At 40.6% G+C, this 14,273-nt stretch overlaps 1 protein-coding gene across 1 annotated transcript in view; it reads left to right on the plus strand.

Moving 5' to 3' along the window:
- Nucleotides 1–14,273, plus strand: part of LOC117510628 (netrin receptor UNC5C-like) — a 962,031-nt gene that overhangs the window by 930,007 nt on the left and 17,751 nt on the right. Inside the window, 2 exon segments of the mRNA XM_034170417.1 lie at nt 4,023–4,172; nt 8,174–8,338. Coding sequence (XP_034026308.1) covers nt 4,023–4,172; nt 8,174–8,338 — 315 coding nt within the window.

Genomic DNA, 14,273 nt, shown 5'->3' on the forward strand with positions numbered 1-14,273 from the left:
ACCACATTATGTACAACACAACGTACAGGAAAGAAGAGGAATCGCAGACAGGAATATTTGTTTTTACACCAAGTGAAGCATGAACCAAGTAATACATTTGTGAGATAAATCTGAAGGAAAGTGCAGTGTTGCAGTTTCTGTATTTGCCCCATCCTGGGAGTTGGATCCTTCTTGCCTGTGATTCCCCCTTATGAATATTTTTTTTTCCCATCCATTTCAAGGTTGAACACAGGCTGTTGTGCTTTGTGCAGATGGTACAACCCAAAGAGCCATTCTCATGATTTCTGCCGTCTTAAAAAAACTTGGACTTCTGAACAAAAAAGGTGACACAAGGCTATTACAAAAAATGGTGAAAAACAATTTGTGATGTGAACATTTCAACCACTTATAGCCTTATTCCACAGAGTGTCGTTTCTTCCTGTTTCATCCCAAATGGCAAGTCAGGGCACATTTTGAAGCATCATAGTAACTTCTTTATCCATCTTGTGTCAAGCTTGAACAGTTTTGAAATCAGGGTGAAATTTTCGAGCTGTTCAATCATCTTTCAACAGGGAATTCCTAGTGAGTACAGCAACAAAATTGAAGTTTCATTGTGGGGCACTTCTGCCATACATTTTCTGTCCTCTTTATAGGACTGTCCCCCAGTTATTGCACCACACATGCAAAATGCACAGGTCAAGTCTGGGGGCATACATCAGTGCTGCATGTCTCTTCATCCACCACTGCCACTCTGGGCCTTGGATGGCTCACTCAGGCAGACAAATGGTCCATGCCACCTCCTGAAAATAACCATTTTTCTGCCAAGAAATGCATAGAAGTGTCCTTGACCTTATCCAGTTACTGGGGGTCCGTAACAATGAGGCAGTGGTGCACTGGAACGTGGCCTCAGAAATTTGACACATGACCAAAATGTTGTGGCTAATGTTCTCTCTCAGTGCAAGTCATATCCCTCACTTGAATTTCCTTAAGTATCTGTTCATTCAACATAAGGTCATGCCAAAGGATTCTCTGAAGAGACCTCGTACAAACGACAACCAGTTGTCACCTTAGGTCACTGGCTAGGATCCACTTCCCATGAACATACAGGAAAACAGGAATCAACAGGATCCAAAGACCTGAACATTTATTCTCCTGCAAAGGTGTTAGTATCACAAAACACCTCTGCCCAGTGATCTTGTGACTCTATAAGTTCTTCTCAGGCATCTCTTGAATTCATAGGCAGAGTTCGTAGGCGAACTCTGTGACATGAATGTTTCAACAAGGTAGAAACTTTCACTGGATACAGATACAGTATTGATGGCTGAATCGTGGGACTCATTGAAAGCCTGGATTTTAGTCTTGATCCAGGACAGCCATAAACCCAGGCAGTCCACCTCTGCAATCAGCTTCTCAAGTGCTGCAATTCGGGCATCATTTGATTCCACAAAGACCACACCATCATCAACAGACTCAAGGTCAGTCGGCCTTTCGTCACTGAACTCACTGGATTCCACAACCCAGTCCAACAGCCAGTCATTGCAAGCACTGAACAGAATAGGAGAGAGAACACATCCCTGAAAAACACCAGAATTTACTGGGAAGATGTCACAGATTCTGCCCCCACTCCACACAGCACTCACAGTACCTGCATATATGTCAGAGATGATGTACATCAACTTGTTGCTCAAGATGTCTCGCACAACAGCCCAATCAACCGAATCAAACAGTTTGTGAAAACCAACATAGGTTGCAAAGACACACTGCTGACATTTGCACTTGTCAATCAATGAGTACTTGCTGAGGTAGAATGTTGTTGTGGTTTACGTTTTGGGCATAAAGCCAGACCACTCCTGTTGCTGAGTGAAAAATAACTGGTACCCTTGCGGTCACCTTTTCCATTATAGAGAGCAGTGTAATACCACTGCATTTGTTGTAATTTGGGAAATAACCTTTCTTTTCCAGAGGTGGACAAGAAGGCTTTTCTTCCAGTCAGTTCCACTCCACATGACATATTTATGACATTTTGGAGTTTATATATATATATATATATATATATATATATATATATATATATATATATATATATATATATATATATATACTGCTCAGAAAATTAAAGGAACATTTTGAAAACTCATCAGATCTCAATGAGAAAAATATATTCCTGATATGGACTGGACATTGTGTTAGGAATGAAATGCTCACAGGGCTGAATTCAAAGACGCCCCAAAAATCAAAGCAAATAAATGATGCGGTACACTTGTCCATTCTGCCAAAATTTCATTGCAGCAACACAAAATGGTATTCAGTAGTTTGTATAGCCCCTGCGTGTTTGCATGCATGCTTGACAGTGTTGAGGCATGATCCTAATGAGACAGCAGAATGTGTCCTGGGCATTCTCCTCCCTGATCTGGACCAGGCCATCACTTAGCTTCTGGACACTCTGAGGAGCAACCTAGTAGTGCCAGACGGACCGAAACATAATGCTCCAAAGGTGTTCTGTTGGATTTAGCTCAGGTAAGCATGGGGGCCAATCAGTGGTATCGATTCATTCATTCTCCAGAACCTGCCTGCATACTCTCAGCACATGACGTGCATTGTTGCCCACCAGGAGGAACCCAAAACCCGGTGCACCAGCATAGGGTCTGATAATGAGTCCACGGATTTCATCCCAATACCTAATAGATCCAAGGTGGACCTGCATGTTGATTCTGGCACAAGTTTTATGCTGAATGTCCTTCCTGACGCAACTCCACATTACATGGAGAACTGTGGCAGGGGTGGGGTTTGAACCGGGAACCTTCCTCACTGAAACCGAACGCACTAACCACTTGGTAGTTGTGCTATCATAAAATACTGTATGTAATAGAGATATAAATTGTGAAATGATTGTGCAACTAGGGACTGTTATGACCATTTTACATATTTGAATTTACATATAAATAAATTGACAAATTTTATGATGTAAGCCGACAATGAGCTTCCCCTCTTTGACACACCAGCAGCCACCACTGTATTACACATAACTTAATTTCTGTACTTGTTTGTTTTGGTTTCTTTAGATGTCTGGGTTGCTACCAACATCTGTTGAAAAAGTTATGTACATTCATATATATATAATGTGTGTGTGTGTGTGTGTGTGTGTGTGTGTGTGTGTGTGTGTGTGTGTGTGTGTGTGTGTGTGTGTGTGTGTGTGTGTGTGTGTGTGTGTGTGTGTGTGTGTGTGTGTGTGTGTGTGTGTGTGCACTTTTGTGGACAATGATTACCCATAATGCCCTGACCTGTGTTAGTTCATGTGGATGGTTACTGTGTCTGTGCAAAACTGCATATACTTTAAGCTTTAAGTGATAACTCATTTTAACAAGTCCCAAGTGGAACCGTGTCATGAATTATTAAAACAATGGCCTCATAGGAGAGAAAAGTGTTGTTATTTCCTTTATTACATGAACAAAGATATTAAATGAATGTATTAGTGTACATTTTCCATACAAAATTCAAACAGTTAACAAGGATAAAAGCATGACTGTAAACTAGAGTATCCAATTAAAAGTAGTCTAATTGTTAACCTGATTGCAAAAACAAAAACTGGTTGTTGAAAAGACAAGAGTGGTGATAAAATAATAAGTGATAAGGTTGAGATTGGGTTTTTAATTTTGCAGCCTAGTATTTTCACAGTAAATATGGTTAATTGGGGTCATTTTCTGAAGTCAATAGAAATATTTTTTTTCTGTCACTCATGTGAGTTGTGCCCAATTTCTCCACATCAAAACAGGACACTGGTGGGCTGAAGGTGCTTTATTATTAAATAATAATGTCTGTTTGATTAATTGCTGTTAGCATGGCTAAACCCTTTATTAAACAAAATAATACAACAACCTACTATCTGAAAATATTTGAGGCATTACTTATTTTACGTTTGTTATTTTAAATTACATTCAACGTCTGCAGTAATTATTCAATACAGTTATGATGTATGAAAAATGGAATTGTTCAATGAGCAACACTGAGCAGAAGTGAAAAGTGAAGTCTTCTTTTTTTTGTAGGAGGTTCTTCAGATGGAGACACAGATGGGAGGGAAGCTTCTGGATGAGCCAAAGACTCTGAACTTTAAAGACAGCACACATAATCTCAGACTATCTATCCATGACGTACCACACACACACTGGAAAAGCAAACTGATTGCCAAATATCAGGTGAGCCAGACCCAAAAAACATAACACCACACACTTCCAAAAAAATTTTTTGCAAAGTACAGCATACTACATTCACAGTACTCAGTGGAAAATAACATTTACACATACAACATATAACAGACATGTGCAACTTGTCATTTTTCGTATCACTGGTATCTCTGTTTTGGGACACATTTGGAACTATGCTGTCTATTTGGTGCCAAAAGTGGTTTTGGCACAAAAAGACAAAAAAACAAAAACAAAAACAAAAAAAAACAAGAGCAAACAGAGATTTCTGATGTCCGCTACTCTGGATTTGGATCACCTCCAAATTTCAGTGGAGTCTTCTCTGTGTTGCAAATTTGGTGAGAATACGTGAAGTAGTTTTGATGTAATCTTCAAAAGCCTATAAAGTGAAACTTATTTCAAAATGCTGCTGCTGCTAGACTTTTGACAGGAAGCAGAAAACTTGACCACATTACACTCATTACATGCCATAATATGTATCTGTGGTGCAAATGTGGTGAGAATTTGTGAAGTCGTTTCAACGTAATCCTTCAAAGCCTATATAAAGTGAAATCCTGAGCCAGAATTTGGATCCACATCACCTCCAAAATTCAGTTGAGTTTTCCTGGTGAACAAAACAAGTGCAAATTCATACCCTAACACAAAACTGCAAAGATGGCATAAAACCTATTGTGACTCTGTCAAACAAGTACAGTAGTTGCATTCACGATGTGGCAAAAACAAAAAAACAGCAACTGAATGTCTAAAATTCATCATTCAGAAGAGACAATCTACCCAACCAGCTGGACTTCAAGAGCTATTCCCAGTGATTCAGTTTATGTGGTAATTTAATAGAAAAACCTTAAAACAAGCTCTAAGCGCTAACCAGCTATATGAAACTGTTTTATTTACAATCCCAAATAAAAAAGTGAGATGATATGGAGAATGTAAAAAGTGATGATCATTCCAATTACTTTGACTTACGAGGTCTGTGAGAAAGGTATCCGACCTTATTATTTTTTTAAAAAACATATGGATTTGAATCACGTGTGATTACATCAGCCAAGCTTGAACCCTCGTGGGCATGCGTGAGTTTTTTCACGCCTGTCGGTGACGTCATTCACCTGTGAGCACGCCTTGTGGAAGGAGTGGTCCAGCCCCCTCGTCAGAATTCCTTTGTCTGAGAAGTTGCTGAGAGACTGGCGCTGTGCTTGATCAAAATTTTTCAAGAACTGTGAGGCACATCCGAGTGGAGACCATTCAAGAAATTCAGCTGGTTTTCGGTGTAAATTTTAACGGCTGATGAGAGATTTTGGATTGTTTCTATCGCTGTAAGGACTTCCCACAGAGCGGGACGTCGCGCAGCGCTCCGAGGCGACGTCGTCATCCTGTTTCAAGCTGAAAACCTCCAAATTTAAGCCTCTGTTGACCCAGGACATCGTGAGAGAACAGAGAACTTTCAGAAGAGGTCGGAATCAGCAGTTTATCCGGACATTCCACTGTTAAAGGAGATTTTTTTAATGAAAGACGTGCGGACGGATTGGCGCATCGGCTCGCAGCCGGCGCGGCACGCCCGCCACAGGAAAAACACCTCCGTTGGAAGCCTTAAGGACAAGTTGGAACATGCCCTGCTGTTAAACAATTTCTCAGATACTCACTCAACTGAAGGCCACCAAAAGCCGCCTGGATTTTACAAATGGTTATCAACACGGAGGTGTTTTTCCTGTGGCGGGCGCGCCACGCCGGTTGCGAGCTGACGCGCCAATCCGTCTGCACGTCTTTCATTAAAAAAATCTCCTTTAACAGTGGAATGTCCGGATAAACTGCTGATTCCGACCTCTTCTGAAAGTTCTCTGTTATCTCACGACGTCCTGGGTCAACAGAGGCTTAAATTTGGAGGTTTTCAGCTTGAAAAAGGATGACGACGTCGCCTCGGAGCGCTGCGCGACATCCTGCTCCATGGGAAGTCCTTACAGTGATAGAAACAATCCAAAATCTCTCATCAGCCGTTAAAATTTACACCGAAAACCAGCTGAATTTCTCGAATGGTCTCCACTCGGATGTGCCTCACAGTTCTTGAAAAAATTTTGATCAAGCACAGCGCCAGTCTCTCAGCAACTTCTCAGACAAAGGAATTCCGACGAGGGGGCTGGACCACTCCTTCCACAAGGTGTGCTCACAGGCGAATGACGTCTCCGACAGACGTGAAAAAACTCACGCAAGCGCAAGAGGGTTCAAGCTTGGCTGATGTAATCACACGTGATTCAAATCCATATAGTTTTTTAAAAAAAAATAAAACTGTCGGTTTCTTTTCTAATAGACCTCATATATTACAATGCAGACAGTTTGAACTGAAGATATGTCATGTTTTGTGCGGTAAACCTCATTTGTGAATGCTTCCAGTTCTGAATTTCAGACCTGCAAAATATTCCAAAAACATTGGTACAATGGCAGTTTAGGGCAAGTAATGACATTTAAAAAGATTAAAAACAATGTTATTTCAAACAGGTGATGTCAACAGGTGATTGTAATCATGAATTGGTACAAAAGCAGCATCCACAAAAGCCTGAGTCTCTGAGGAGTAAAGACAGGCAGGGGATCTTCATTTTGTAATCAAATGCATGAGAAATCTGTTGAAATGTTTAACAACAATAGTCATCAAAGAAAAATTGGAAAGGATTTGCATTTTTCTCCATCTACAGTGTATAATGTCATTAAACAATTCAAGAAAACTAAAGGAATTTTATTTCCTAAGGGGAAAGGGCACAAGCTTAAACTGAACACAAATGAGCTCTGATCCCTTAGACCAGGGGTGCCCAAGTTCGGTCCTCGAGATCTACCTTCCTGTCACTCTTAGTTGTCTCCCTGTTCCAACACACTTGAATCTAATGAAAGACTTGTTAGCAGGCTTTTAATGAGCTTTCATAGGATTCAGGTGTGTTGGAACAGGGAGACAACTAAAAGTCTCAGGAAGGTAGATCTCGAGGACCGAAATTGGGCACCCCTGCCTTAGACAGACTGCACATATCAGCCATTCATCAATAGCTGATATAACCACATGGGCAAGGGATTACTTTGGGAAATGTCAAGCACTTCAGTACAGAGTTGCATTCATAAATGCCACTTAAAACTTTTTTGTGCAAAAAAGAAAGCTTACCTTATCTGGACCTTGTCCAGAAGTGGCATCAACTTCTTTCCCAGGAAGCAAACCCCTAAACAAAATAAACTCCAATAATAAAAAAATAAATGGCAAGAATAATATCAATTACATGAAAGGTGTGACTTACAAATGCATCTTGGTATATGTTGGGAGGTTTCCCCCTCTTCAAGAGGCAGTTTTTGGCAGTTGCTACTTATACTCTAGTGTGAAGTCTACTTTGGAAAATACTGTAATTTGCTCAAAACTCAGCAATATGACACCAGTGTGCCAGTGTACAGTATGTAATATACTGGCACACTTGGGGAGGTGATGGTCTAGTGATTAAGTGTTGTGCTTGAGGTCAAAGGATCCTTGGTTCAAACCCCAGCCTGACCAGAAATCACTAAGGGCCCTTGGGCAAGGTCTTTAATCCCCTAGTTGCTCCCGGTGTGTAGTGGGCGCATTGCATGGCAGCACTCTGACACCGGTGTGTGTGTGTCTGTGAATGGGTGAATGTGAAGCAACATTGTAAAGCCCTTTGAGCTTCTTATTCAGCGCAACATAAATGCAATCCATTTACCATTTTGATATAAAGTGTGTTGCTGTGCACGCTGCCTATAATGCACATTTCTGTCGAATCATGTTGTGTGTATCTGCCTTTAATTTACTTAGTTCCATTATGTATTTGCTTACTTAGTACATTTACTGCTGAAAGTTGACATGTACACACACACATACACATGAACATGGGAAAATTTGTGTTGAAGGAATAGAGTATAGCTGCATTCTTATTGCAACCTGAAGTGACCCAAATTGCTTTTCATTGCCTACACGTTTTGTTTTTTGTTTTTGTTTTGTTTTTCTTCCTATGTTGTAGGAGATCCCGTTTTATCAGGTTTGGAGTGGCAGCCAGAGAAGTCTTCACTGTACCTTCACCCTGGAGAGACTGAGCTCAGCTATCACAGAGATCAGCTGCAAGCTGTGTGTACGGCAGGTGGAAGGAGAAGGACAGATCTTTCAGCTCAGCAGCACATTGGAGGAGGTGTGTTTGCAGAAACTAACATTCTTGTCGGAAAACACACTGTGTTCCTTTTACATCCGTCTAACTTCTGAATTCTCTTGCCAAAGGTCTTAAAGTCACAAAGTTTCTCTCTGTCTGTCAGTCAGTCAGGGTTCTTGATATAGTTTTGTGACTCTGTTCAATCATTCATAGTGAGGCCAGAGGTCACATCATGTGACTGGAATATTTCCTCTTTGATTTAGCTGGGCCATCTAACCACAAAGTCACCGTGTGCATGCTCGCGTGAACCCTTTTGGTCAAAAGTTGGACTTGTCTTTTGGAACGACACTGCTTTGAATTCTCCTGTGGTGTTGAAGCAGATAACATTGTATGATACTGATTGACTTCAAAATGTTTGTTTATTCTTTTATTTATTACCATCAGACAAGAATTACCTTACAACATCATAAAGGTGTGTTTGTGTGTATATTCATATATATACAGTTGTATGCAAAAGTTTGGTCACCCCTGATAATTTGCATGATTTTCCTTTATAAATCATTGGTTGTCTGGATCAGAAATTTCAGTTAAATATATCATATAGCAGACAAACACACTGATATCTGAGAAGTGAAATGACATTTCTAGTATTTACAACAAGTGTTATGTGTCATTTTATTGATTTCAATACATTTATCATTTATTATTGGAACACAAAATTGGTTTGGTAAGCTCACTGACCCTTGACCTCCTTACACAGGTGAATCCAATCATGAGAAAGGGTATTTAAGGTGGCCATTTGCAAATGTTTCCCCTCTTTGCATCTCTTCTAATGAGTGGCAACATGGGAGCCTCTAAACAACTCTGAAATGACCTGAAAACAAAGATTGGTGTTCAACATCATGGTTTAGGGGAAGGATACAAAAAGCTATCTCAGAGATTTCAGCTGTCAGTTTCCACTGTGAGGAACATAGTGAGGAAATGGAAGACCGCAGGCACAGTACTAGTTAAGGCCCGAAGTGGCAGACTAATAAATATCTCAGATAAGCTGAAGTGAAGGATGGTGAGAACAGTCATAGTCAACCCACAAACCTGCTCCAAAGACCAACAACATGATCTTCCTGCAGATAGTGTCTCTGTGCATCGTTCAACTATACACCACACTTTGCACAAGGAGATGCTGGATGATGCTGTAATGCAGAGGAAGCCTTTTCTGCATACACACCACAAATGGAGTCGCTTGAGGGATGCTAAAGCACATTTGGACAAGCCACCTTCATTTTGGAATAAGGTGCTGTTGACTGATGAAACTAAAATTGAGTTATTTGGACATAACAAGGGGCGGTATGCATGGCTGAAAAAGAACACAGCATTCCAAGAAAAACACTTAGTACCTACAGTAAAATTTGGAGGTGGTTCCATCATGCTGTGTGGCTGTGTGGCCAGTGCAGGTACTGGGAATCTTGTTAAAATTGAGGGTCACATGGATTCCAGTCAATATCAGCAGATCAGTGACAAAGTTGAAGTTGCACCAGGGCTGGATCTTTCAACAAGACAACGACCCTAAACACTGCTCAAAATCTACTAAAGGAACAAGTACAACGTTCTGGAATGGCCATCTCAGTCCCCAGACCTGAAAATGATTGAAAGTCTGTGGTGTGATTTTAAGGCGGCTGTCCATGCTCGGAAACCAACAAACCTGAGATGTTTTGTAAAGAAGAATGGTCCAAAGTACCTTCAGCCAGAATCCAGACTCTCTTTGGAAGCTATAGGAAGCATTTAGAGGCTGTTATTTCTGAAAAAGGAGGATATAAAAGGAGGATACTAAATATTGATGTATTTTTTCTGTTTGGGTGTCCAAATTTATGCACCTGCCTAATTTTGTTTAAAGAATTATTGCACACTTTCTGTAAATCCTATGAACTTCATTTCACTTCTCAAATATCAATGTGTTCATCTGCTATATCATATATTTAACTGAAATTGCTGATTGAAACAACCAGTGATTTATAAAGGAAAATCATGGAAATCATCAGGGGTGTCAAAACATTTACATTTAGTTGTGTGTATATATATATATATATATATATATATATATATATATATAAACACTGGATTCCTGAGCTCTTAAATTGTGGATCCTACAGTGCATCCGGAAAGTATTCTCAGTGCTTCACTTTTTCTTTATTTTGTTATGTCACAGCCTTATTCCAGAATGAAGTAAATTATTTTTACTTCATCCATTTTCAAATAAATAACATAAGAAAATGTGGAAAAAGTGAAGCTCTGTGAATACTTTCTGGATGCACTCTCTCTCTCTCTCTCTCTCTCTCTCTCTCTCTCTCTCTCTCTCTCTCTCTCTCTCTCTCTCTCTCTCTCTATATATATATATATATATATATATATATATATACATTATATATAAAATATAAAAACACTGGATTCCTGAGCCCTTAAATTGGGTATTTAGCCATTGTAGGCAAGATCCTACAGTGCATCCGGAAAGTATTTTCAGTACTTCACTTTTTCCACATTTTGTTATGTTACAGCCTTGAAGTAAAAATAATTTACTTCATCCATTTTCAAATAAATAACATAAGAAAATGTGGAAAAAGTGAAGCGCTGTGAATACTTTCTGGATGCACTCTCTCTCTCTCTCTCTCTCTCTCTCTCTCTCTCTCTCTCTCTCTCTCTCTCTCTCTATATATATATATATATATATATACGAGGTCTATTAGAAAAGTATCCGACCTTATTATTTTTTTCAAAAACCATATGGATTTGAATCACGTGTGATTACATCAGACATGCTTGAACCCTCGTGGGCATGCGAGAGTTTTTTCACGCCTGTCGGTTGCGTCATTCGCCTGTGGGCAGTCTTTGAGTGAGGAGTCGCCCACCCGCTCGTTGATTTTTTTCATTGTTTAGGAATGGCTCAGAGACTGTTGCTTTGTTTGATAAAATTTTTTTCAAAACTGTAAGGCACAACTGAGTGGACACCATTCAATAAATTCAGCTGGTTTTCGGTAAAAATTTTAACGGCTGATGAGAGATTTTGGTCTGGTAGTGTCGCTTTAAGGACGGTCCACGGCGCCTGACGGCGATCTGCGCTTCGAGGCGGCAGCGTCTCGCCGTTTCAAGTTGAAAACTTCCACATTTCAGGCTCTGTTGACGCAGTAAGTCGTCAGAGAACAGAGAACTTTCAGAAGAAGTCGGCATGAGGAGTTTATTCGGACATTCCATTGTTAACGGTCATTTTGTAATGAAAGAACGTGCGGGCAGAGTCGCATGTCGGGCTGGACCCGACCGCGGGGGGTCGCGGCAGGAAAAACACCTCCGTTGGAAATCTTAACAGGCAAGTTGGAACATGCCCAAGCTGTTTAAACAATTTCTCAGTTACTCACTTGTTGAAAGCCATTAAAAGCCGCCTGAATTCTACAAATGGTTTTCAACACGGAGGTGTTTTCCTGTCGCGGCGCACACAGATTTGCCGAGTCGTCACGGAAACGACTCGGCGAATTTGCGCGTACGTCTTTCATTAAAAAAATGTCCTTAAACAGTGGAATGTCCGCATAAATTCCTCATGCCGGCCTCTTCTGAATCTTCTCTGTTCTCTCACGATGTCCTGGGTGAATTAAGCCTTAAATTAGGATGTTTTCAGCTCGAAACAGGCCGACGACAGCGCCTGGAAGCGCTGCAGGACGTCCCGCTCCGTGGGAAGTCCTTACACCGACAGAAACACCCCATAATCTCTCATCAGCCGTTAAACTTTTCACAGAAAACCAGCTTAATTTCTCGAATAGTGTCCACTCGGATATTCCTCACAGGTCCAGAAAAAATTTTGATAAAGCAACGCGCGCCGTCTCGAGCAGCGTGTGAAACAAAGGAATTCAGCCGAGAGGGCGGGACCACATCTCACTCAAGGCCTGCCCACAGGGAAATGACGTCACCGACACGCGTGAAAAAACTCACGCATGCGCACGAGGGTTCAAGCATGATTGGTGTAATCGCATGTCATTCAAATCCATATAGTTAAAAAAAATAAATAAAAGGGTCGGTTTATTATCTAAGAGACCTCGTATATAGATAGATAGATAGATAGATAGATAGATAGATAGATAGATAGATAGATAGATAGATAGATAGATAGATAGATAGATAGATAGATAGATAGATAGATAGATAGATAGATAGATAGATAGATAGATAGATAGATAGATAGATAGATAGATAGATAGATAGATAGATAGATAGATAGATAGATAGATAGATAGATAGATAGATAGATAGATAGATAGATAGATAGATAGATATAGGAAACAAGCAATTCTGCAGACTCTGGGCATTTACCTCCAGGAATATGCAAGACCATCCTCCAAATCCAATGCTGTTATTGCTAGCTAAATAAAATGTTCACACATGATTAAAGTCTCACTTCCTAGTACTCTAGTACATTTTTCATCTCAGTTCATCTTTCTCTCCAAGTCAGGTTACCATATTGACCATCTTCTTTCCCCCAGAGAAGCCTTACTCTTTACATGAGACATCCCTAACATATTTCTCCTTCCTTTGGCTGGACTGACAATTGCAGCATGTGTCCAACATTATACCTTCCTGACCACAAAGCATGGCTTGTCTGATGTATCTCTCTCTCTCTCTCTCTCTCTCTCTCTCTCTAGCAACATGAGCCAAAACAGTAGCTGGTTAATTGGAGGCCTGTGCTTTTGTGCACAAGGTTGCCCTCATGCAGGTGCACACAGTCTGCAGTAATTTACCAGACGGAGCCACATCACATTATATTCCCAGCACCTGACCAACAACAGACCCCTGCCCGTTCCTTTCCATGTTGTTTGTACAGAGATGCATCACGTTGTAGTTTGACTGTAGTGTGTGTTTGATGGTGGTTGGAGTGGTTAGTCACAGCAGTGTTGCTTGTCCCAGTGACTTGCTGCAATCAAGTGCAGTCTTGTAACAAAAAGTAAAACACAGGGGCAAAAAAACCAACCTGCAGCTTGTGCCCCTTTTTGTCGTCAGCACCCTAACAGTAGTTGTAGGAGTTTATCATTTTGTCTGCTTTCACAGGCTTTGGAAAAGCCTTAAAAACATAAAAGCACATATGAGGAAAAGCTGGAGCAGCAGCACGGTAGCTTTGTGGTTAGCACTGTTCCCTCACAGCGAGGCGGCCCTGGGTTTGAATCCGGCCTGGTCCTTTCCATGTGGAGTTTACATGTTCGTCCCATGATTGTGTAGTTTCTCTCCAGAATGCTTCCCACCTCCAAAGATGCTCAGGTTAGGTGAACTGGAAACGTTAAATTGACTGTTGGCATTGAGATAGACTTGTGGTGTGTACTCTGCTTCTCACCCAGTGACTGCTGGGATAGGTTCCAGCCCTCTGTGACCATTAGTTTACCATGAATGAATTGAGGGAAAACCCTTTTGCATGTAGTGAACTTTAATGCACCAAAACAATTGAAAATACACTTTGTCTTTGTAATATCTCAATGGATGTGTCTGCCACCTTGTGGATGGTTGTGTATGCTGGATTGATGATGGATTTATTACAGCTCTGCTCATCAGTCAGTGAGACAAACAGACCGTTTCTTCACGGAAATGTACTCAGTCAGAGAACTATCATTTTCTGATTGTTTCACAGTTAATCTGTTCTACAATTCAAGTAACAAGGCAACAGAAAATGAGTTAGCATGAATAAATAGAAAACGAGATGGCTGACCTCAGTAATGAGAGGATCATGAGTGATTCCGCTTATAAATGTACTAAATCACAGACTTAAACCATTATTTTCAGATTTTGTTTGATGGAGTCGCATCCTAAAACCCAAATAATAAGTCTGCAGAAGCCAGCAGACAGGATTTTGCATGAATTCAGCAGTAAAGGAGACGGTCAAACAAGGTATTCAGGAAATGAATCTGAGAGCGTCTTAATGCACAGAAATGTACTAAATCAGAGAAATAAACAG

This window comes from Thalassophryne amazonica, chromosome 5, assembly GCF_902500255.1.
Source record: "Thalassophryne amazonica chromosome 5, fThaAma1.1, whole genome shotgun sequence".
NCBI classification, from domain to species: domain Eukaryota; kingdom Metazoa; phylum Chordata; class Actinopteri; order Batrachoidiformes; family Batrachoididae; genus Thalassophryne; species Thalassophryne amazonica.